This window comes from Callionymus lyra, chromosome 19, assembly GCF_982586985.1.
Source record: "Callionymus lyra chromosome 19, fCalLyr1.hap1.1, whole genome shotgun sequence".
Classification (NCBI taxonomy): domain Eukaryota; kingdom Metazoa; phylum Chordata; class Actinopteri; order Syngnathiformes; family Callionymidae; genus Callionymus; species Callionymus lyra.
Window position 1 is genome coordinate 14,363,353 of NC_141836.1, and position 26,277 is coordinate 14,389,629.

A 26,277-nucleotide genomic window follows, 5' to 3' on the forward strand; every position below is an offset into this window, starting at 1 on the left:
AGTTTTAGCGTTAGTTTAAGAGAAATCTTAGAATCAAAATTTGTTAAAAAAGTGTAACTGAAAACTCTTTTCCAAAATAAAATCTCATAGACGTGATATGTAAAGGTAGTTCACATGGGGGAAAAAAAAAAGTTTATTTTTTAAGCGTCAGACCGGATCAAATGTTACTTCTATGTAACATCCATCCTAATAAGACTAGTTTCAAGAATTAACAGGAAAAACCAGCTTCGCAAATATTTAGCAAACATAATTTGTATTTTGTGAAAAGAAGTAGCGATCAAGAGGTATCAAGTATTTAACAGGATTAAAATGAGAATTTTGACCCAAAAAGTTTGATCAGATCTGAATTTTTCTTTTAAAGATCTAAACAAAGTGGACGACAGGGGAACAATCGATAGTTTCCATCACGAAGTCAACATCCTGATCTTTAAAGTTTGAGCTTGTGTGAAACTGCTCTTCAGGACGCAATATAAAACACAATCTGTCTCTGTCACACCCACACTTTATACTAGCAACACCATACCTTTGATTGTACATATGAATGATGTCATAGATAAGTCACTTCCTTTCATTAACCCTTAACCATTGTCGCTCCACATTATGGGTCCATTTATTCTATTATCTTTTTTTAAATTAATGGTGTCAAGAGATAGAAAAAATAGACATGAATTAATAATGATAATTTATCAAATTCATTAATTTCTTTTAATTTTACCAAAAAATAGCTGGAGTAAAACATTACGCTTTTGAGTGTCTTTTTTAAATTTTTATTTATGATGAAGATTGTGGCAGATCTACACATTAATGGATATATATATATTTTAAAAAGTGTTTTTTCATGAAGACATTATTTTTTTGATAAGAAAAAATATGGTTCTATTCATTGACATTCTGCTGTATTTCCCGAAGGATATCAATAAAGTTTATCCATCCATCCATCCATCCATCCATCAATCCATCCATATCTTTCTATCTAAGACTCAAGTGTTGCTGCAACCTTTAGTTTCAAGTGAATATTGCCATGTTTTTGTCTAAATAATTAGATAATCTAAATGAATGATCAGGTCTTTATAAAGTTCTGTAAGTTAACACATCAAAAATACATAGTTTTATTTTGTAAAAAAATTTTTTTTTACTATTCACCAGATTCATTATTATTCCAACTTAAGCACAAGAAGACAAAAAAGGTTTCACAAAAGTTACAAACTGAAGTTAAAGACTTTAAATTGGATTTAATTCATTAATCCAACAATAAATCACAAGTCAAAACAAAGACTGACTAAAATAATAAACTTTAGTGCTGGTTCGTCAATTTAATTTCCTATTATGACATGAATATTTAACTTTTAAAACAAGTATCCAAAAAGCTTCTCACAAACTGAAACATGAGTTATTTCCTCTTTGTTATGTGGGAAACGATAATAAATAAGCAACTTTAATCTAATAGAGAAAAAGTTGAATCTAAAGAGGAACGACTGTAAAACAATTAATAATCCAGCAAAGCTCTCTAACTCGCCCTTCTAGGGTTACAACCCGGTCTAGTCGCTCCGTCTGCCGAACGACTCCCTCCATCCATCCTGCCTGGAATGATGTCATTGAGAATTCCAAGCAGAGGCCCACTCTCTCTCCTCTCATAAAAACGCCATTTCTTTTCCACTCAATACATCTGGTTTCTGCTTGTTATGTTTGTGTCACCGGCTTCTCCGTCCATCGAAAAAAGGAGGAAGAGACGTCTCTCTAGAAGTCTCGGAAGCATCTGGAAAAACCAGGAGAACAAAGAGAAGGACAAAAAAAAAGGGCAAGAAAAGTTCCTCTGGAAACTTGGCCTTGATAATTGGGGCGCGTGGAGTCGACATGACATCACCCGCACACCGGTCCAGATTATCTACTGCAACGTCGAACGGCTCCGTCCGAACGCGAAGAAATGGAAAATAAAATGAAATCCTTTCGCCCGCGTCTGGAAGCAATTACGAGGAGCTGATGTCATGGTTTGATTCCACGGCAGTTTCTAAATGAGATGTCGGGGCCTCGGAGAGTTTCGCGAGTACAGAGGACTTTTGTCAGGATACGCTGGTGAACAATAGCATCGTGAAAAAAGAATGTGGCAGCAGGAGTCGAAATAAAGCAGGGGTAAGAGTAATTAAGAGGATACGTGCATCCTGGCAGCAGATGAACAGCCCCAGGGATCTTTTTCGGGTTTGATCAAAGATCGGTGAAGCCCTTTTTGTTCTCTTCGATCGGGATGGTAAGATGTCTCTTTTAGTCCGATAATACGCTTCAAAACCTTGAGGACTAAAAGGTCGAAACAACCACTAAAATTCAGTGGTTAGATGAATAATTTTATTTAAGAATTTATGAAGGTCAACAAGGGTCATTTAAGAAGTATGCTAATACACTATGAATTGTGGGAATGTTGATATGTGAAGGAGAGAGACTGATTGGAATCGCCAAAGAAAAATGAAATTAAAGCGACAATACGTAACATTTTTGGTTTAATTTTAACTCATGTAGTTAGGGTTGTCACAAGAACCGATACTTCGGTACCAGCACGCAAGAAATACATCAATACCACCTTCTTTATGGTACCGTAAATACAGTATGCAAGTGTTGTTGGTAGAACCAACAAGTACAGTACACTCGTTTGTTTTTCTATCAGTTGATTTTCCCATTTATTTTCCCATTTATAAGACATTTTTTGCGTCTATTTAAAAACAAATGTTGTCATCACCAAACTAAAATGATTGATCGTTGGTTTTTTTTGTTTAATAAAGTTGTGTAGTTCAAGTTAAGGCTTCTTTTATTTAACATTGTTATCAAAAAGTATCAAATTATCGAACAAATGTACAGGTATTGGTATCGACTACTGATACGTCGGTATCGTGACCCTATCTTTAGCTATTTTAACAATGCTATTCGTTAAGTAACTATTTGAGGATGACCCAACTGGGAGAGTCAAGTGACCATCAAACTACTTTACTGCAGTAGAGCGTTTTCATATGCAGTACTGAGGTACTTGAACTAACTAGGAACATACAATTAAGAAACCAAAATGTTTTCTAAACCAGCTTTTCGCAAACCCTTTTTGTACCGCGGACCGGTAAAATTTCGGGATTATATTGACGGGCCGAAGTTCAGATAAAAAAAAAGTACAAATACAATACTATGTGCACCGTAACACCCAATCAGAAAGACCTCTTGACTGTTTAAAATAAAATACAGTAAATTACATTTGATTTTATGCAGACGATGGTGTGCTGTATGTGTGCGTCTCCTGGCTTTTAGAGACTTTGTGCCAGTGTACTGTGTACAGTAACAAATGTCTTACGGACTGGTTCTGGTCCTCATGGACTAGTTCTGGTCCTAGTGGACCAGGGATGGGGGACAAACTATCCACATCTGAGATTTCACCATGTCGCTCCTCGCCCTTTCATGGACTTATCAAGGGTCAAGTTTAGTTGAACCACTGGGCCCGACATCGCCTAACATTGTTGTGAAAGACTCAGACAATGAGACTTCTTGATAGAGGACAAACAAAGACCATGTGGATGACTCAGAGATGAGCCACGAAGCCCCCTCAACCGTCACGGCTGCTTGTGTGTGGACTTCAAACGCGGCAACTATTAATTAAATCATCGCCATTTGTTATTCACTCGGTCCGGGGATGAGTCACGGATGGAATAAAAAGCGATGGTTTCACCAGAACTTCATGAGAAAAGAAGGAACTTATGCAGAGACAGGATCGTATATGGCTTGAGAGCTGATTAAACACACATGCGTCTATAAAAGGCGTTCAGAACTTTAACTGGGCTTCTATTCATAGACCCTGGTTTTTTCATTTACAATGTGTTTCTTACGGCCCTTTTTTTTTTCTTCTGTCGCTCAAAGCGCTCTGCTAAACATGCTGGTCACAGAGACCACTGATGATGGATGTGGTAAACAAGAGGAAGAATAGACAATAGCGAAAGAGAAGAGAAAATAGATCCCCGAAGGAATTCATGTGTTTATGCTGGGAGGAGGAGGGAGGGGGGGGGGTTTGATGATGGACCTCAGAGGATATAAATACACGGCTGACATAATGACCTCTCGGACGAACAGCGCCACCCACTGACCGTGTCGAGGACGAGCTCTTTTGTCAGCGGTGATGTCATGAGTAACGTCAGGCTGGTTGGTCACGGTCACATGCTGAGGGTGAGCGGGGGGGGGGGGGGGGGGCGGCATCTGGTTACTCAAAGGCTGTGGGATGTAAATAAAGCAACCATACTCCTCATGGAAGGAAGTGGGGGTTGCTGGGAAAATCTATTTTAGAACCGGTGGACTGACACCTGTCTCTGGAGAGGCTTGTGAAGAATATAAGTCATTTTAGTCACTTTATTGACATGATTACATTTAAAGAAAATCAAGGTATAACTTCTCAGACTTGTGAAGGGAATTACAATCGGAGTCTGTAAATACAAAGTCTAGGTGGAAAATGACAAAAAAAACTATGAATATTATCATAAATATTAATAATCATGATTCATTATTTCATGATATCTAAGGTTAATATATATACAGTATATATATATATATATACAGTATATATATATATATATATATATAAAAGACATGGAAGCAATTATTATAAGGTACAATTTAAGAATAAAATATATAATTATGATTTGATTACATTTTAAATCATTTTATTTACAGTTGAAAACTGTTAAGTTACAGTTGAAAATGGTTTGATTACAGTTTCAAAATAGTTAAGTTACAATTGAAAATAGTTTAGTTACAGTTGAAAATAGTTTAGTTACAATTGAAAATTGTTGGATTACAGTTGAAAATAGTTTGATTACAGTTGAAAATAGTTTAGTTACAGTTGAAAATAGTTTAGTTACAACTGAAAATTGTTGGATTACAGTTGAAAATAGTTTGATTACAGTTGAAAATAGTTTAGTTACAGTTGAAAATAGTTTGATTACAGTTGAAAATAGTTTAGTTACAGTTGAAAATAGTTTAGTTACAGTTGAAAATTGTTGGATTACAGTTGAAAATAATTTAGTTACAGTTGAAAATAATTTGATTACAGTTGAAAACAGTTTAGTTTTAGTTCAATTTTTTGGGAGTACAGTTGAAAATAGTTTAGTTACAATTGAAAACTGTTAAGTTACAGTTGAAAATTGTTGGATTACAGTTGAAAATAGTTTTAATACAGTTGAAAATAGTTTTGTTACAATTAAAAACTGTTTAGTTACAGTTGAAAATTGTTGAATTACAGTTGAAAATAGTTTAGTTACGGTTGAAAACTGTTGAATTACAGTTGAAAATAGTTTAGTTACAGTTGAAAATTTTCTGGTTACAGTTGCAAATAGTTGGTTAAAGTTGAACATCTTACAACTGTGCGTGTATGAAACTGATTTGCAGAGAATGATTAGGTAGAAAAAGACTAATAAATATTAAATAAAAACATAATTAAGAGCGTGTTCGGCTCAGTGGCTGCTCGTGCGGTTCAAACAGCAGCTGAACGACATCCCTCTGGTGGGAACGCCACGTGGGAAAACTCACAAAGATAATAATTGCTGTTTCAATCAGGCTCCATTATACCGTCGCCGCTCCAACGATCAGATCGACGGCTGCTGAACTTGAATCTGTTGCTCAATAAGTCAAACCACTTACAAGATTTCATTAGTAGTCGAGCATGAAATGTAGTCTTGTAGCACGAATATCCATCGCATAAACACATAATTACTCGTAAGGCAATTCCCAGTCGACGCTAGTTCAAGCGTCACACGCTGACTAGTTGTTTTGGGAGAATTGAGTCCATTATAATCCCACCGGCAGCCAATCAGCATTCATCAAAGTCATGTTTCCCTTTTCATTAGTCATTATTTAAAGATCATAGAGAAACTTGTAGCCAGAGAATGTTCAATTTTCATGAATTTAAAGAAAGATAAATGGACATTTTTTGCCTCAAATCTACTCACCTTGCTACACTAATATTTCCAAGAGTCTCCTTCGGCCTCCAGTCGCTCGCTGACTTTAGAGGCTCTTCCCCTGGCAAACCGGCCGGTGCCTCCGTGGCATCCCAAGCCCACGACAGAACACAGACCCCCATTCAGCCCCGAAGCCGCCGCTCCAAGGCTCGCCCGACTACACTGGCACAAGTCATTGTTTGCTCTGGCAGAGGCTTCTCATGTTTGCTCCGTCACGCCAGAACGTCGAGGAACATTTGAGGCATTTGATGTGATTTAAAACCACAGTTATGTCATTTTTTATCGTCTGATAATTTCACGTTAAACCCTTATTTTTTTTCATCTTATCTCAGGGGACACTCTAGAAAGATACAGTTCACAAAAATAATTTAATTGAGTTCAATTAATTTAAAAACTTCAACAAACTCAAACATAAACGCTTTTTTTCAACATTTGAACGCATTTGATGTGATTAAAAACCACAGTCATGTCATTTTTTTTTCATTTGATAATTTCTCATTTAAACCCTTTTTTCAACTTATCTCAGGGGACACCCTGGAAAGGTACAGTTCACAAACATACTTTAATTGCGTCAATTAATTTAAAAACAACTTTTAAAAAGTTCAACAAACTCAAACATAAATGCTTTTTTTCAATGTGACGTTACAACAACTTTATCAAAGTCAATATTTTTCCATCAGACCTACTCACTGAAAAAAATCCCATTTTATCATCAATATTTCACGACACAAGACAAGACAAACTCAACCAAAATTAATAAAAACAACACTTAGTGAGGATTAAAATCATTAGATCATATAACATTATCAATATTAAACATATAAATATAAGTTAAGTCCACAAACCAAAAATATGGAAGCTAAAACAAAAAAAGGTTATTTAAAAATAGCAAGAAATAACTTGTTTCAACTGTAAAAACTACCTTTAAGTCCCTCAGACTTTGATGAAGAAGGAGTTTGCATGAAAGTATTAAAACTGCTGCGTCTTCCATCAATATATCCAGGCTTAGTTTCAACCGAACAGAAGTCGTGCAGCTGAATCGAACACCGGATTAATTGTATTTAAATATTAATTGAACGCCACAGTCGACGGGCCCGTTTAGACGGAAGCCAAATTAGAAAATGCATTATTGATGTCGCCTGTGTTGAACCGCGACGCAAACTGTGACTTTTGATAAAGACTTGAGTGCTTTAGCAAAACTGTGTTTGCTCCAACAAGAAGTGAGATAAGATTCGCTTTTTTTCCCTGTCGAGAGGAAGAGACGTTTTGTTTCCTCACAGGTCACCGGAGCGCTGAGAAAAGGATTCTCGTCGACATATTTTCGGTGGAACAAGATATCCTGAGTGTGCAAGTTCCATTCATACCAGATTTCCACAAGACCTGCAGGCTGCGAGTCAGCAGATCTTATATTACAACACAGGTTCAGGCGGAATAATAAGCAGAATCCATTCTTTATTGTGAGAAGAAGCTTTGAGGAGGGGTCACCAAAGTGCAGTGTCGATGGTTTCAGTCACTTTAAGGCTCTTACGTACAACAACTGGAGCATGTGGAGGTTTATTACCCGAGCAGAGGATTATCATATTATCCTCAAGTCGCTTTTCAACACAAAAAGTCAATAAATATTCACCGAAAACCTTTTTTTCTGCTACGACTTAATCTTTTGGCTGAGTTTCACTAGGTTTTTTTATTCAAAGATACTGAATTGAAAATAACAGGGAAATCTAAATCATATTTTTGAATTAATTGCATCGTTTTTATTTTCAAAATTGTGATGCATTTTAAGATTTATTTTCCTTCAATTATTCCGAAAACATGTTTTGTTTTTTTAAATGTAGAGTAAATAATTTAATGTAATTTATTACATATCATAAATCATTTATTATATTATTAGGAAACCAGGTTGATACATATTATTCATTAATACTATCACAAATGGGATATAATGCATTCAATTTAAAAAGTGATTTAAAGCGTAAAATAATGTAAAAAGGTTATATACAAAAAAAAATCTGAAAAGGATATAATAAACAGTAAAAGAAAACTTAGTTAATGAAATAATATTATTGCTATTTTTTCATTTCTATAGTTAATATTTTATAGGAACCCAGGGGCTCTGTAGTATAATCTGATTTATTGGTTTCCAAAAGTCCTTAAAAGTCACCTTTTAAAAAAAATAAATAAAAATAAAAATGATTTATGAAATATTAAGTTTAATTAAATTATTTACCACCTACTTAATGTTGGGAAATTAATATTGATACATTGAAGAATAAGAGGAAAAAAGAAATCTGAAATATAAACATTTATTATATTTAAATATTCAATATAATGAACTTTATCAAGTTTAATTTAAGGTTTTTAAACTCCTACTTGATTTTTAGTAATTAATTTTGATAAATATATTTAGTTAATTATTTTAGTTTTTTCGCACATTTAAGAATAATAAGAGTAAAAAAAGATCAGAAATATAAACATTTATAATGTTTAAATAATACATTTTAAAAATTATTAAGTTTAATTTGAGTTATTAACCTCTTACTTCATTCAGAGAAATTTATATTTATAAATATATTTCCTTTTTTATTTTGTTTTCTTCTCGTTTTAATTGTTGTATCTATAGTTGTTGTTTTTTAGCATGTTAGCAAAGCCTTGTTAAGTGAGTGTTGTTTAGCTTCATTTGGAGAAGACAAATGATTCCTAAACATGGATCAACACAGATCTGATCCCAGAGCAGTCGGAGAGCAAAGTATTGACCGCAAATCTATAAACATAAAACATCCTGCTGAGTGTGTTTGTATCAGTGCAGGTTTCATTTGTGCTCACTGAAGCTCGCTCTCATTGTCCGCGGCCTCATCGATCACAAACCTTCGTTTACCTATTAGCGCTTCTCTTCGGCGCTCTGGGTGGACACGCTCTCTGCACCAGGGAGTCCTGCCCGACCCACCCACATCGATCCCGGATTGTCAACCTGACAAAACTCACAAGGGTTGACAAATAGAAGCGAAAGTTATATGGATATTATATATATATATATTTTTTCAAAGATAGAGCAGCAAATTTGTGCAAAAATGAATGCTACGAGTTAACATTTTAGCATATGAGTTGACTAAAACTGGAGAATGGGGAGGGGTTCATCGGATCAAAAACCCTAACAACTTGGTAAGGTATAGTGGGGCCCCTGGTTGTCTGGAGAACAATCATCTCAGAATTCGTCTCGGAATAGGCCCCTCAAACCACCAATCCACGCCAAGGGTCACGGCACCAAGTTGTAAGGGTGTTGTCCCCGTTTACCACCAGCACGTATTGAGACCGGGGAGGGGTTGGTTCATCTAAACAAAACCCTAACAACAATCTCAAGATACGCACAAGCAAAATCTTTATCATTTATAGTTATATATGTGGAATAAACGGCGAAAATAAGCACTCCGGCTTCTCAATCCTGTTATGTACTGCAACCTTCAATGCTTAAAGATGTCAATTTTATTACATTTTGGCAAACAAACAAAATTTTGTTCAAGTCTTGACGATGAAAACTGTCCACCTAAATCAGCTTCCTGTCAATAGTAGTTCATATCACTGTCATAAGCATCACAACTGGAGGTGCTAAACCGTATCCATGCCACTTTAAACCTGTGAGGAACGCCAACAAAAACTCCAAGATTACCAGTAAACAGCAGATGGTCAGGGGGTCTTTCAAAAGAACTTGACGAGTCAGCAGTTCCGTCACATAAACCACGACAGCAGGATGAGATGTTCCTTTTTTTTAAAAATACTCTAGTTCTGGCTTCTGGTCTTTGAGATTTTTTTTTACTAGCGAGGACTGGACCTCCTCTCCATCGTCACCCGACATTGGAGCTCCACTTCTAACAAACATATGTTCCTATAGAGACAGTGGGAGGTTTAAGTAAACAACCTTCCGAGCGTCCTCTGGCCCACAAAGGCGTCCCTGTCCTCTCACAAACGTTCTCACGTTCAGATGAAGGAGAAGCCATCTCACGCTCCACGCGTCTAATCGGCTCTAATGATGGTCTAATGAGACCCGGACCAGATGGAGCGAGCGAAGGTCCCTCGTGAAACAATCGCCGTCTCTGCAGTGGTCGGAGCTCCTGCTGGAGGTTACATTGTACACAGCGCTGGGGAATGCAGGAAGTGTTTGTTTGGCACAGGACGCCGGTTTGCCTGCCATATTTTAGAGAAGTTCTGTCATTAGAATGTTGTTACAAGGTAATTACAAGTGTGGATAACTTTAGATGAAATAACTATTACTTAGTTAAGCTTTCTTACAGTTTGTAACTTTGTTAGAATCTTGCTGGATAACAGGGTCAACTCAGTTAATCTTATCGTAATGTAATGATGCAGTGCATTATGGGAGTTATTGTGCAACAGCGGGAGTGCAAATGAGGCTATTAGCAGAGCCAGGGGAAGATGCCACCTTTTTGGACAGATCAGGGCATGTTTTACTATGTTTTAAAAAGGCAAAAAGTCACAAAAAGTTTCAGGTTAGCTAGTTAGCAAGCTAGCAATATCTACACTTTCATTCAGATGCTTTAAAAAATATGTCAAATTAAAATAACAAGTCAAAAGATAATATGTGCGTCAGCTAAAATATTTCCTCACCAGGGGTATTTGAAAACATCAATACAGGGAAATATTGCAATATTTTCTTTTATGATACTGTTTTTATATTCGAAGGCAGTGAATTTTTTTTTTTTTTACCATAGTTATTCGATGGTTTAAAGTTCAATAAAATAAAAAATAATCAGACTTGTTTTAAAAAATATCAAATAATCGTTTGTTTATTTTTGTGTCGTGAGATGAGATGAGATCCTGGCGGTGACTGAGGACAAGAGGATACAGTCGACTCCAGCAGCTGATGTTTGGAAATATTTTGGGTTTTAAAACAAATGAAAGCCGTTGCAACTTTGTCAAGAGTTATGTGGTCTGTAAATACTGCAACACCAGTGTCAAGTACTCAAACAAATATATCCTTGTTACTACACTATCGCAATATATCGTGCCCTTGTATCATGATACGCACATCTGGCTCGTCTCTAGTGAATACACACCTCTATTTCTGAACTTATAACAACATAGAACATTGATATTAAAGTTCTTAAAACAAAAACAACCATCATTAACAATATAATTAGTCAATTTATCAGCTGGTATGTTCAGTTCCAAAGTCATCTCCACTACAGAAACAGGGGGAGCACAATCGGGTCAGAACCGCCTACCTTCGCATGCGCCTTCAGGTCATGTGGAACCTGATCTGATGCACGACTGCGGCGGTGGAGCCTGAGGCAGAGGTGACCGCGGTTACTGGAAAGGAAGACCCAACATCTGACTGGTTTAGCTCCGCAGTGATCAGCACATTGTGCTGGACGTCAATGAAAAGAGAACCACCCCCCCCCGCCCCACCACCACCACCACCACCACATTCCATCCTTTCCACTCAAGTGACCTCCACCGACGAGCCCACCCCTCCTCTCCCTCCATTCACGCGTGTACAGTATCACTCTTCTCCAGCTGTTCCCTCCATCTCAGTCTTCCGCGAGTCGTTTGTTTTTCATTAACATCCGGGTCGGCTTGACTCTGATATGCGTGTCAAGCTTTGCAAGGTCAGCCTTTGTTCTCTCTTGCGACTCGACTTCTGGAATAAAAAGACGTCTCTATCGGCGACCTGCGACTCTATTGTCAGCGAAACATTGTGTTTCTCTTTGTGCCCGTCAAAGTAGTTTTATATATTTTCATCCCAGTTATCAAGATGAACTCTATTTGCTAAATAACGCATACATTTATTTCAAAACAATAATGGTTAATGTTATAAAAATGGCCTCAATTTAAAATAACTTTATTAATACGTTTTTTTTTATTTTATTTTAATTTAATTGATGATTTACAATATTTAAAATATTATTAATTAAAGAAGATATCATTTTTTACGAGGTAGTAAATTTCTTCTAAAAATGACCCAAGCTAAGAAAGAAGTAGAAAAAATGATGATGTAATTTAATAATATTAATAATATTTAATAATAATAATAATAATAACAATAATAATAATGGTAAAAAAAAGAAAGAAAAAAGGAGCATCAATATGGTTTTTATAATAAAAGTTATAGCTTGTTAGCATCAGAGTAAATCTATTAATTTTGGAGTTTTTGTATTTCCAGTGCAACCCTGTATGACTTGAATAAAACCGAATCAAACCACAAACAGGACGATCAGTTAAACCAAACATGCATCATTTTTGGGGAGAAGCCAGGTCGACAGACTGCGGCAGACTGTGTGGGTCGAGACAAACTACCATCTGCCTCGCTTGCTTCACCCTCCTGACTCACAGGGAGAAAGCGAGAAAAATAAAAACACACTTCACTAAAAGTGACTCTCATTTCCCCTGGTCTTATTTATTCACAGTGACACTACACTCGTTCCACCGACAGATGGTGCTACAGCCCACGACACTGGTGATGCACCCCAGTTGGTGATGCAGACTTTAATAAAAAATAAGTTTCTTATTTCTTGGTTTTAAAAAAGTAAACCTTTTTTTAAATTAAATACAATTGGTTTTGCATCAAACAATCTAGCAGCCGCAGTATTGAAAGTATCTTTCTATCACTTCCACAAATCACTAAACTGATCTATAAACTCCTGGTTTAAATAAAAAATAGCTGAATTAACCGACGGCATGAATGGAGTGTTGGCATGAATGAACTGACGCGAGGCATCGCCATACATGAGAATGTATTAAGATGATATGCACGCGCACAATCCTATTACCGGTTGTCAAGGAAACTACCAGACATAAGACCTAAAAAAATAGAACAGCAGTAACACATGGAGATGTCAAAATAAACCAGTTAATAAAGCCGTGTCTTGCAGATTAAATGCCTCACATTATTCTGTGGAGAATTTACTGTAGACACATTTCATTAGATCACTTTAGGAAGTACAGTATTCCCAGTTTTCTTCAGAAATAAACTTGTTTTTCCCCAAAACAACACACATAAAACGTGCAACCTTTTATAGCTCTTACACTTATACTTATAATATATTCAGAAAATAATGTGTTTTATTCATGAGTTTTTAGTCGTTTTCTTTGTTCAGTTTTTATTTTTGCATATTATTCAAGCATGTGTTGTCAAATTAAGGTCACAAGACACAAATAATACATGTTAATTTTCTCTATAGGGGTATGGAGGAGAGTCATAATGTAACAATGCTTGCATTACTGTTATCCTCCAGCAGGTTCTCCCGATAAGATGTCGCTGCTGTATTTTCCGAATGAAGGTCATGCAACCTGCTCACGTGCCGCCGCCTCACATCGAGACGAGAGTCGTGACGTCGATTAAAATCTTCCCATTCACGGAGAGAAATCCTCAATGACAGCGCTTTCGGGATTAAGCCGCCTGAGCCATAAATGTGAATTATTCAGCCAAACAACAGCACGTGCCAAAGGGATTCACACACGCTATAGAACAAGAGTGTGTACATAGAGCTGCAGTGCAGCAGCATGAGCTCATCACTTTTCTCCCCCCCCACCCACCCCACCTCCCTCTCTATTACATAAGTTAATGCAGCACATACCCTCATTATTCTGCTGGCGGGACCATCATGGGATGCGAAGGAATCTATCATCAAAGGTGGAGTCACAACACGGTGTAAAGGGGTGATGTGTTCGACAAGGTAAACAATGTTGCGAGGCATGTATGTTTTTTTTTCCAGCCGACAGTCGCTTCCCTGAACATGAGAGCGAGTCTCTCTCTCCCAGAGGGCGCCGGTCTGCAGCCATAGAATAAACAAATCGACCCGCCCCGTGATAATGAGCGTTTTTCTAAAAGTCACAGCTAACGCCGCCTTTTGATGTGAGGGGAAATCGAGAAAAAGAAAAGTCATTAGTGTGTTTGTGTTTCCTTTTTAGCTGAAGCTGAAAAAACGGTGGTGTCAACGTCCTTGTGAAAAATTGACTTTTTTTAGGGAAAACAAACATTCATTCTAGGATTATAGGATTAAAAGTTTGTGTCAAACTTAGATTCGGGAACAAATCTTGCTTTAAACGCCAATTAAATACCAGTTTTACAAGTTGAAAATTAACATGCAAAAATTTACAGGGTTTGTTTATTTATGTGTTACGTTTAACTCCCTGGCGACTAGATGGCGGTGTCTTCCCTAGCTATGGGAACAATGAGATCCTGCGAGATGACTGTGGACGAGAGGATACAGTCGATCCCCAGCAGCTTTTTTAAGCTGATGTTCGGACATATTTTGTTTATTTTTGAACCAAACGAAAGCAGTTACGACTTCGTAAATACTGCAAAACTAGAGTCAAGTACTCGACAAATATATCCGTGTTCCTACACTATCGCAATATATTGTATCATTGCCTCCTGTATCACGATACACATCGCCTGGCCAGATTCTTGCAAATACACACCTCTTTTTTCTGAACTAATAACAACATTGTTATTAAAGTTCTTAAATCAATTTTTATTTTCTAATTGTATGCCTGCAAAAGGACTTTTATTTTCTTCCAAATCAACTTCTAATGATTCAAAAGTTGACTGTTCTTTTTTTCAGCTCACTGTTGTAATGAACTATGGCGACTACTTTATTCTGGCTTTTTCCCTGACAAATACTTCTGTTTTCTAAAGCGGCTGCAGGCTTCTTCTTCTTTTTTTAATAGGACGGTGTCTGATTTAACGGCACACTAAGCCATCTCTGGAGTTCAATGCCTCGCCTTAGGTCCTGGGACATAAAATGGATTCCATTCACTCGCTTGTCGCCTCAAATTTCAACCCGTCTGTAGAAAAACACACTATATTACGACGACACAAGCAGATGATCCAACTGATAATTCAGTTTAAGCGCCATTTGTCTGATTGAAATGCTCTTTTAAAGACAAAACTTATTCCCGCACAACACTTTTGTCCTCAATTATTTACTCTGGACTATCGATCAGGAGCGAGAGAACACGGAGAAGTGCTCTGAGGAAAGCCAACCGGGGAGAAACTCTGCCAAGGAAAGTAATTAGACGAACAAATAGCATAACATATCTCATTTAGGAAGTCGACCAGTAGAAATAGCCGCGGGGTGAAACACCCCATTTTCTGCCAGAATACTTAAAAAATAAGGTAAATAAAACAAGAGCGAGTCAACCACAAGGGGAATCTTTCCTGGATGAAGAAACCATAAGTGAAGTCTACTCTAGATTGATCACGGACATTACAAGCTTTAAAAAAAAAAGATGATTTTTCTGCCGTCCACTGACCAGAAAACGCCTTCCATCCCAGACATGTCTAAGCTTTTCCACCCAGTAAAGCATTTCTTCGCTCACCACAGTGGAACTTTTGGTCCGCTTTTCCATGACATGCACTTCCTCCTAACCGGGCGGACTGACGCAGGGGACCGACAACTCAGCTCAGAGAAACCACATCACGCTCAACTCAACACAACACAGTTTACCGATGAAGATCTGACGAGCACGATGTTCTCCGGACGGTGGAAGCTCCTCTCGATCACTCGGGATGACGAGGCGGTCGCGAAACAAACGGATCCACGGCAATGAATAAATTATTTTGTTGAGACGGATCGGGTGGACCCCGATGGTTTCCATGGTGTCATTGCAACATGACCCGTGTTTTCAGAAAGGCTAACTCAAAGCTCAACCAATGAAACCGAGAATGAAAGGGTCTGCAGGCCTGACCCCGCCACCAAAGGTCACGGGCCTAAAGATGCATCCCCCAAAAACGCATCAACGTTGCCTCGAATGATCAATATTCTTTAAGAGCAGGAAGTAAAGAGCAAATATTATGACAATTCTGAGGTGGAAACGGTTCAACTGAAGGAGATCTTCGCATTTCTACAACTGTACACACTAGAGGTTCCAAAGAGTACAGTTGTAAACTCTTTTTGATACAGTAAAATATACCAATATACGCGTTTAAATCAAACACCATTAAAGCAGACGTTTGAAAACATTTATGCTTCCAAGTAAAACATCTATTGTGGGCATGAAATCAGATTCAGAAATGTTTTATTGCCGGTCTAAATATTTTGTGGCATTACAGAATATAAAAAAATAATATAATAATGAAACAAAAAGAGATTATTAAAATAAAGAGGGAAACAATAATACACTTGAAAGACACCACGTTGGTGTAACAACACAGTTAAAATTAGGTTATATCAGAAGTGTGTAGGGACCTAATGGTAAGTATCCCCCAGCTGTGAAAAGGTTGGTGACCCTTAAAGGGTAAAAAACAGTGAAGAAAGCCGCACTACGAAGAGTTGAAAATCGTTTCTGGCTCCACCTGAATATTGTAATTACAACAGCGTGAGCTGTCATGAAAGAGAAGCGTCTCCAGCCTCACTGCCAAAGTTGGCATTTGCTTGGAAAACGATGGTTCACCAGTGCCCTCAGTACTTCTGCCATCCCAGAAATAAATGCAACAGCTGCTCCAATCCACTCACTTAAAGACGTTTCTGGGTCATGTGGTGACCAGTTGGGTAGTCAAAAGTACTACTACTACTAAGAGTTATACCGTGAGAGGGAGTTAAGAATACAATGCAATTCTTAAATATATATGTATTTATTTTCGATTAAAAGTGTCATAATGGTAAATAGTGGTGTTTTGACCAACACAAGTTAAATTTTAACACTGCTAAATAATATATTGGGTTATTTTATCACTATATTCTTTTATTGTCAGGCGACCCATTACAATATGTATTAGATAATTCATGAACATTTCATGCTCTTGATGCGTCGCCGCATCATGTGGTTTCAGCAGATGTTGCTGGTTTAAGTGCATAAGTTCCCCGCTTTTTTTTTTGTTGAGGTTACGAACATGTTTTAAAATTAAGTCGTGAAAACCAAGAATGCCGAAATACGTGCGTAAGAGATTCAAAAACCACAGCGGCAGCTGCGGCACAGAAATGTAAAAAAATAACCACAGTGTGGTTTATGTTGGAATTACGAAAACGGACCAGAGAGAAGAAAATGTTCAGGCTTTTTTGGAATCGGATATTGGAGGAAAAGGAAGGGAGGTGTGGACAGAACCAGACATCGTCGCCTCAAGAAAGACACTCTTTAATGTCGGTTTAGAAGAGTACAGTAGATGATTTTTGTCACACTATAATGTCTCTCTGGAGTCAACATCTTGGAAGTCCAGTGTACCACAACCAAGCATTGTGAAGGAACTGGACGAGCCAGCCATAATCCATTTGGACATGTAAAGCAATTAACTTCAGACTTGGCCAAAAGAGTTCAACTAAAACCCTCTCTTGTTCGAGACGTACACAAAAGAGATCCATCATGACCGGGGGCGTCAACACCGACAAACAAAAATAGTAACACAAAAACGTAAATCAGAGACATCTTCCATTATTTTTAATCTAAAATTTAAAGACCAAATCATCCAGAGGATTCTTCAGATTAAACCTGGATTCCAAAACACACTTCCTGAGACCTTTAAAAATCCAGATGTCTTGCATTTGTCAGAGGAAACCACAAAACTTCATCATCCATGTCGTCATAAATACCAGGTCACTGACGGTGTCCTACCTTATCGTTCGGCTGGTTATACAGTACTTCCACATTGCATCCCATACGGCGGTGACATCACCAGAGGCATCAGACATGTGCAACGGTGCAGAGGAAGGAAGTGTCAAAACGGGTTTTTTCGTAAAAAGGACACAAAATCTGCTGGAAAAAATAAAGCCAAAAAAGAAAAGAGCGTCTGCTGCTCACTCCCCTCGTCGGCCGCAAAATTACAGCTCTGGTCTCTCACTTTCCACAAAAGAAGCCACAGACAAATTCTCTATTTCGCTGCATGTGCGACTCTCAGCTCGTCCCGGGATCATGTCGGGCAGCGTCTCCTGGAGAACGGCACGATGACCAAGTAAGGTAAAGGCCTGGTTCATATAGCAGAAGAAGTCTTAACAAAAGCTCCCCACCCACAACCCTCTCTCTCCTCTTGGAAGACTCCCCCTTTTCTTTTGTTCTTCTTTCTTTTAAATATTTCTCGCCATTCTTCACCAGGAGCACAACTTGCTACACATCATCTCCATGTTCTTATGACATCAAATGAGTTTAAAACTATATATAAAGGTGTAAATATTTTTGGGAAGGGTCCCAAACATGTCAATATTAAGAGGCTGCAGGAGGGAGGGTGAACCTCAGCAGCAGGGAGAGGCTGTTTTTTTGAGATTTAAAAACAAGTCCTGGAGATACAGTAGAGTCACAGAGTTACACCCACTGACCGGAATATTCCAGTGTGGAATTAAGTTCATCACGAGGGAAACAAGTGGCTTAAAAAAAAAGTGCCTGAGTCATCATTTTGAGAGACCAATATGACCAGTGGTCATTCATATGGTTTCAATATTATCTCCCTCGCAGATATTCCGTCCCAGTGGTGGATTATTTTTAAAAGGAAGGAAGTCAAAAGACAGACTAAAATGAGTGAATACTAAAGACTGAAAAGTATAGTGGAAAAATGGTAGTGCTGCTGGAGCATTCATCCTGTGAGAACTTGATAGTTTAACTCAGTAAGAGCTTAAGCAAACAGAGTTGTTTATGAAACTGAATGGTCTTAAAACCTTTGGGAAAAAAATGAAGTTTTAAAATTTAAAGACGGACCAAGATGTTGTTTCGTCTCATAATACATTTTTAAAAATGTAATGCAATATTGATCTAGTAAATGTATTGCATATCATGAAAATAACTGATCATTTATTGACATTGAAAACTGCTACCAGGAATGTAACTTGAATAAGAAATAAATAAATTAAATTAGAATTTTTTTGTGTAAACTCAGGGTCAAGATGACCCGAGAGGCCTGAAAACAAATGCATTTTTTGTTAACCCGTTTATTAAAGTATGTCCATTTTTTTTTTAGTTCAACCCTTGAGTTATCTCAGGGTCGAGGTGACCCAGAGACCTGAAAACAAATGTTGCCATAAATACATAGTGGCTGAGGTCGTTCACCTTGACCCAGAGATACACACAAATATGTGTATTTAGGTCACCTTGTCCCTGAGGTAACACAAGGATTACATTTTTTTAAAATTGAAATACTGGAAAAAGAACATAATAAACATGTTTATCTTCTAATAGTTTAAACTATAACATTATTTTTTAAGTATAATTAGGTAAACAAATGCACAAAAACTCATTAGTTGGTAATTTAAGTCAATGGTTATTTACCTTAAATCTATACAGTATTTAATTACAATATGCTTTTTTAGGTTTTACCTTCTGTATGTTGGGCATGTTCTTACGACTTCATCCTGCCAACTCCATTTTCTTATTGTTCATTTATTCCATTTAAATTACACTCCTTTTTTCCAATGAAGCTGTAAAAGTAAGTTCTTGTTTTGTTTATTTCAATATTTATTATCGTTTGTGTTGTGGTGAGAGAGCGCAACACCATCTTTTGTTCATCGTGTGTAATAAAATCTTAAATTGAATTATAAATCTAAAAAAATAATAAGCTTTTGCACTGACTCAATCTGAAACTGAACCGCTGGCGAGTCGCACTTCAAAGAGCAAATGTGCCACGAGGAAGTCAACAGAACCAGCTACTTAACATGCTGGAAACCATCTGCACGCTGCATTTATGAAATCTCATCTCAGAGCTAAAGAGACACGCGCAACACGGCTGTTGCGGTTAAGTTGCATCTCTCCGGGCAGGAATTCTTGAATCATACCCGCCATGCTGCTGATTTATTATTGATGGATCATTCACACGTCTTACTATCAGAATACTAATGTCTGGATCATGTGACTGCATATTTACACCCCGACAGCCAATAGGAAGCGAATGTTTGAGGGCGGCGGCAGCAGCTTTCTGTCTTCCTCGGTTAAGATCTATTTAAGTAGAGATCTTGAATTAAGATTCAATATTAAACTGTGTTGAAACTGAACATTCTTAACCATTAAGGGGTTTGTTATTCAAACCCATGACTGACGGAAGAGCTGCAAATGTTGCCATGCCTGAAAGAATATGATTTTTTTCAAGTGTTACCATTAATATTAATAATAATAATAATTCATGATATTTCAAGGTGCCTTTTTCCTGCACTCAAGGTTGCCTTACATAGAATTCAAGGACACAAAAAACACAACTAAAAACAGTGATTAAGTGCAATAAAAATGTTTAAATAAATATACTATATATACTGTATATTAAGTATCTTAAGTCTGAGATGATGATCTTTATCTTGAGCACTTTGTGAATGAAGAAGAAAAAGGGAAACAATACAAAATAATTGTGAAAAAAAAATTAATCTCAAAATAAAACGGTATTAATTACAAGAACTAAAATGTAAACATTTAAGGTAAAAGTCAAGTGCGGCAGGTTTCATTCTGCCCATGTATGTATTATTTATTAGAGAATGTAAAATATATTAATTTGTAAAAATATGTTTTTTTTTGTGTCAAACAAGCTTTTTATGACAAAAATTTAACGGAAAAACACCACAAAGTGAAGCTATGTGTCAATGCTAATTCCAATGCTAACACTAAACTAAAATGTTTTTACTACTTGTCAAATGGACGATATAAGTGCTTGGCCGTCACTTGTTTTCACCGAATCAAATGTGGCCCTTCTTGAAAAAGCTTGGACACCTCAGAACTATATTTTCGAGTTTGTGTGGCGATTATTTTACCACAGCTACTGCTAGTTTATCTTGAGCGATTAAACTATTCACTTCAAATGAAAAGAGGAAAGAAAAATCCTTTTTCTTGTTCTAAAAATACCAAAATACCAAATTCAGTTTTCCTTGCCCAGACTCCAAGTTCCAATCCAACTGGGAAGGAGACTTCGGTGGAAGGAAATGCTGGAAAATATGGAGTCTCCAGGTGGATTCATGAAGATTTCATTTGGTTTAAATCCCATCGACAACATGGACCTCGGCTCAAGATGGCTTTGTCATCATTTTCTAAACACAGCACAGCTGCTCAAGTCTTTCATGTGTTTTTAAAGCGCACGTGATGCAGTTGAAGCTCCTTCATCATGTCGTGATTGGCAGTAAAAATGTTTTTTTTATAGGGGTCTCTACAGAAGCATGAGGGGGGGTGGGGTCTTCAATTGACACACTGCACGAGTCTGCTGTGGATCTTTCTTAACATGCCTTTGAACCGCGAGACCTTTCGTCGCTGAGGGAAAAAAAGAAACCCTCGTAGCGCGAAGACAGATGTCAGGCCGGACCAGAAGTACATTAAAAAACAGAAACAGAAGATGATAGTAAGGAAGAAGGTGATAACGCAGAGGGTGGATCCACTGGGTATTGAAGCCCTTTCCATCCCCAGGTGCTTCTATAAAACAAGACGAAGCTCGGCGAGAAATCAATACCTCCCCCGTCAGCCACTTCGTCAGTCGTAATGAAGTCATCGAAGCCCGCTTGGAAAACAAACATCGATCCGCTAAACAGCGACGAGCGACAACCGGCGCGATAATTACACCCCTTTACTACGTACCTTTTATAAAAGTTGTTGTGCGGGTGCAAGCAGAGCACGTGCCAGTAATCCAGGCAGAAGGATTTCAACTTCCACATCTTTCAGCTCAGGCGATCAGAACAGAACCTCCGTACCGAGGGCGCATGTCTCCGGTCAGTTAATTCCACTCCTGGACCTGGACCGCCGCCGGTACGCCGGTACCTGCCAAGAGGAACCACATCACTCCTGGATTCCTCAGTCAACCCCCCAAAAAAAAAAATCCAGGCTAGTTTCCCTCCAGAGGCTGGGATTGGACTGCAAACTTGTCGCCAGGCATTAACAGGAGGCTCTATATTTGGTGGCTGTTTAGCTTCTATCCAGGTCAGTCGGCTTCCACGGGCAGATCTTCAGCGACGGAATTCCTCCAAACTCATCCCCGGCTGAAGGGAAGGCTTTTTTTTTTTCCCCCGCCGAACGGTGGCTCCTCCTCAAACTTTTCTTCTAACCACTTTCAGCTCAGCAGCATCTCAGGGCTTCTTCCTCGTCCATCAGCCCCTCGCGAAGCCCATCACGACCGTCCGCTCAGGACCTCCCAGAAAAAAATGTGCCCGATTCCCGTTGCCGGGCAACAGAACGCATACGAGCGAAGCTTCAAATGGAAGTCTTGCAGAGAGATCCCCCGTGATTGGACGGCTCCTCGCGGTCGGGAGGGGCTGCTGCAAACGTTCAACCGATCACGTCGTCACGTAAATACATTTCTAACCACACGTGAACACCTCTGTGGTTTACTCCTGACCTACTTTTTTTTTTAACCCCCCTTTAGGTTACGATCCGGTTATTACTGAATGAGGATCCTGTTCAATCTGGACCACTTGGAGGAGGACAGTGCTGGTCTTTCTCCGAGGGATTCAGTGCCACCCTGTCCCAACATTGTTGAGCGAGGGGGCGTCCAGAGGCCTCTCATCAATATTCAGCAAAAACAACCACATACCCCAGACCAACAAACACATCGCTGTCAAACAAACCATCACGCCTGTTCCAAGACAGAAACACAGGGAAAAGTCAATAGAGATTATTCATATACTTCGTCAAATGTCCTCGAGGTTAGTCTCGTGTCCTGGGCTCTGAAATCTTGGTGCATGAGAAGGTGTTTGAGGACACATGAGTGGAGGTGAACAACTCTATGATTAACTCTGGAGGTCATGCAGCTCCAGCTCTCGCCCTCTCTTCAGTTTTTGTGTCTGCGAATCCAAGGTTGGTTTATCTTGAGTTCAAACTCTGATTACTTTTAAAGAGGGAGTCATATCGACCTTGAATAATCGAATAAACGTGAAGATAGTTCTGGGATTTGATTTAGTTTTGGTAAAGATATAGGATTTATGGGTCATTCTACAATATTTGGTGCCTTTGGTACAGGTCTAGAGCTCAAAAAATATATATAAGTGTCAAAATATAGTTAAAAATTAAGGCGCTGTAAATTACATGTTTCAGTGTCAGTGTGAATATAAAAGCTAACATAATTATTTAAAATATTTATTTTAATAATACAATAGTACAAATGCTTTTTTTTTTTGCAATACTAATCATGATTTATGCCTGTGACCTTCTGGCTTTTACAAAGACAAACAATTTAAGTTTCACGAAGAGAAGTTCCCACATAAATATTTGCTCTTTTCGGTGGTAAGATACAGTGTGTTGAGCTTACCTGACCACCCGGTAACGTACAATTAATATAGAAAGAGTTTATTTAAGTTTTTTATTTTGACTCTTTGTAACTAACAGGATCATCTCAAATGAATGCTATATTTGCTAGCTTAGCTAGTAATGGTTATTGTTTTGGCATACTGTGTGTGAGCACCCCGTAACATGTCACTAATAAAAGACAAAGATTTTTCAAGGGAAATCACAGATTGCAAATGACACTCCTTTACATTATGTCTAAACAAGAAGCAGCTGTCTCGCCTGCAGTTAATACAAAACTCTGCAGCAAGAATTCTGACCTGCTATAGTAGGAGAACTCACATTTCCCCGATCCTTAAAACTCTGCACTGGCTGCAAGTTTCTTTCAGAATAAATTTTAAAATGAATGTTCTTAACCTGACCACAACTTAACTAACATCATATAGGGAAACCAATAGAATATAGTTTCTTTTTTTCAACTGTAATGAGATGTTAAAGACATGTTAAATGTATAATGAAAAATAACTTGTCCTCGTTTAACCTTGAGCCATTTAGTACAAGGTACTAACCCACGGCACAAGAGCACTAAAAAAAGGTCCTCCAGCATAAAACAGGAAGTTATTCAACAAAAATGAGCCGTTAAATCCATCTTACCAGGGAAGACTCGTCAACACGTTTGAATATTTAGCACCACAAACACACGGCAGCTATTCAGGAGCAGTCAATCACTGACCCACTGCCTCGAGGGGTCTCCACCGTGACCCCGTATCCCTCCATTGGATTGTCAGGTCACTGCTACATAAACAGAGACTGCACATGGCATCGAATACAAACCAGTATTTTATGGAAATCCAAACACATCAAGAAGGTGTTCTCTCCGTGTAATGTTTAGTTAAAGAGGGAGAAAACAATAATATTAGGCAGATATTCTGAACGTATGCTGAGAAGGAAAAGCTGTCAGGAAGTCTGAGAAAAGTTCTCCCCCTGGTGGAAGATTTATGCATCATCCAGACAAATGTCTTTCCAACCTTTTAATCAGGTTTAACGCTCACAATATTATTGCTGTAATACTAGACTTTTCCATCAGTCATGAAATCAGATTTAAAAATTCCTGATAGATCTCCAAAACCCCTGAAATCTGTCTTTGTGTTCAATTCTCCCGATTTATCTCGTTTGTTGTAAAGGGAAAATCTAATTCCTGGTGTCGGCGGGATGATTGGATTACAGGCGGAGAGGTTGAGGAGAAGCTTCCTCACATGTGAGTCGACGCTGAAGGGCGAGTACGATCAGTTTACACAGCAGCAGCGCAAGAGATAACCTCACATGTGTTTCTTTTGCATCTACACTAGAAGTTTGGCTGCCTGTCAGAAATGGCCCTAGAGCCTCAAGTTTGACCGTGTTTTTTTCAAACACACCTCATTTTAAAAGATCCATAATGTGAATGTGTGCCATGAGAATGAATCAATGGCTATGATTGAACCGTTTGTGCACCAAAAAAATAAATATTTCAGTACAATTCACCAGTGATCACCATTTATTTCAAATATTCAATAGCATTTGTTTCTTCTTTAGCAACATTATTTTCTATTAGAATTCTATTCATAATTCTTGATGAGAAACCAGAGCAAACAAAGAATCCCCGATGGGATTAGATTCAACACTCACGGCAACATAATGAATAGAAAATTGCTGACGTCATGAGAACGGCTGGTGAACGTGTGCAGCATTCTCTAAAAAACTACAGCGAGCAGGACCGATTTGAAGCGAGGCCACTTTTCTAGGGAACATCATGTTCTACCGATACTCCCCTTCTCCGCTTCTCATGGCCGCCACTGGCAAAGGCAAAGGGATTATTATGGTCTGTTTAAGACCACGGATGCCTCAGAAGCAGCTACTCCCCGGAGGAAACTTTGACTTACTGTGATGCTGTGCCTGTGGAGCTTCTGAGGCTCCCGACGGTTTGATAATGGAGAAGCCTCGGCTCCAGCTGCAAGTGCAGAGGCTGCGGTCGCCGTGCCAGCTACCAAATATCCATCTGCTGACGTTTTAACATGCAAATGACAGGCTCCGAGCCGGAGGAGTCCGTCGCCAAGAACCAATCTGGAGCTATTTTGGCGAGTACCAAAAAGCGCCACGGTCAAGTTGGTGGTGCAGAGAGCATCTGCTGCCTCGCTTGCTAAATACAGATACAAGAAAATTGACTTCATAACAATGATCAGCATATGTTTTGGAACCATTTAAATGGTGTGAATATGGTGTTTTTTGCATTCTTGATTAATACCTCTGCCAAGGAGATTTTTTTTTTATCTTCCTGTTGGCAAAATAACTCTAAAAATACAACTTTTACGACATTTTAAAGAAATCTATACTACGGGATGAGGAACAGATTCATTTTGCCGGTTTTACGAATGAAAATCTAGTTAAAATCCGGGTCAAAATCTGGCCATCTCGCTGCATTTGTGCGGCCATCATAAAGAGAGAGTGAAGTTATAAATATACACTATATTGTGTGGGATTTTTATGAAAGCTCAGTAAAAAGTTGATAATTTTCTATCTAAATTTAACTAGTTTTTGTTTTTGTGAGTATTTCTACGGAGAGAATATTGATCGCATTTTATGGTTAATTGCTTAATATTGTAATTTTAAAAAGAATTGATTGAAACGGAAAAAATAGAATTTAAAATTACATTATATTTTTTTTAATTCTCTATTATTTTATGGCCCTGTAATTTCTTTATTTCTCTACAGTGGTCTAAACTGGTGGAAACTAAATTTCACACCCTAGATTAGGATTTCCAATTTTTTAACAGGTTCTGTAACTCTTTGTGGCGCAGAGAGCGGCAGTGCTAGCTCAAACAACTTTACACTTTAATTCCAACAGCTTTGTTATCAATGATATTTCAAATAGAGATAAAATGTGGTGAAAAAAACTTTTTTTAAGTTGCATTAAAAGTGCGGCCAACGCTGTCCAGCTAGCTCCGATTAGCATAAGCTAATCAGATGCTAGAGCTAGCAATAGCATCCTAATTCAGAAAAGAGGAGTCTTACTATTAACTATATCAAAAGCAGCGTCAAAAAGTTTGACTTAAATCTATGTCGATGCTCAATATGGACGTTTCAGATGCTTGAAAACTAAACACCATTGTCTTCATGATTCTCTCCATCGTGTCACATGGACGGTCACGACAGT

At 38.1% G+C, this 26,277-nt stretch overlaps 1 protein-coding gene across 4 annotated transcripts in view; it reads right to left on the bottom strand.

Moving 5' to 3' along the window:
- Positions 1-26,277, bottom strand: part of iqsec1a (IQ motif and Sec7 domain ArfGEF 1a) — a 93,134-nt gene that overhangs the window by 17,840 nt on the left and 49,017 nt on the right. The window contains exon 1 of one of the 4 annotated variants that reach the window (XM_087782422.1): positions 21,450-21,572. The exons of the other annotated variants lie outside the window; for them this stretch is intronic. Coding sequence (XP_087638548.1) covers positions 21,450-21,526 — 77 coding nt within the window. The 5' untranslated portion in view covers positions 21,527-21,572. Of the gene's footprint in view, positions 1-21,449; positions 21,573-26,277 lie in introns of those variants that run through there. 4 annotated transcript variants of the gene reach the window in all.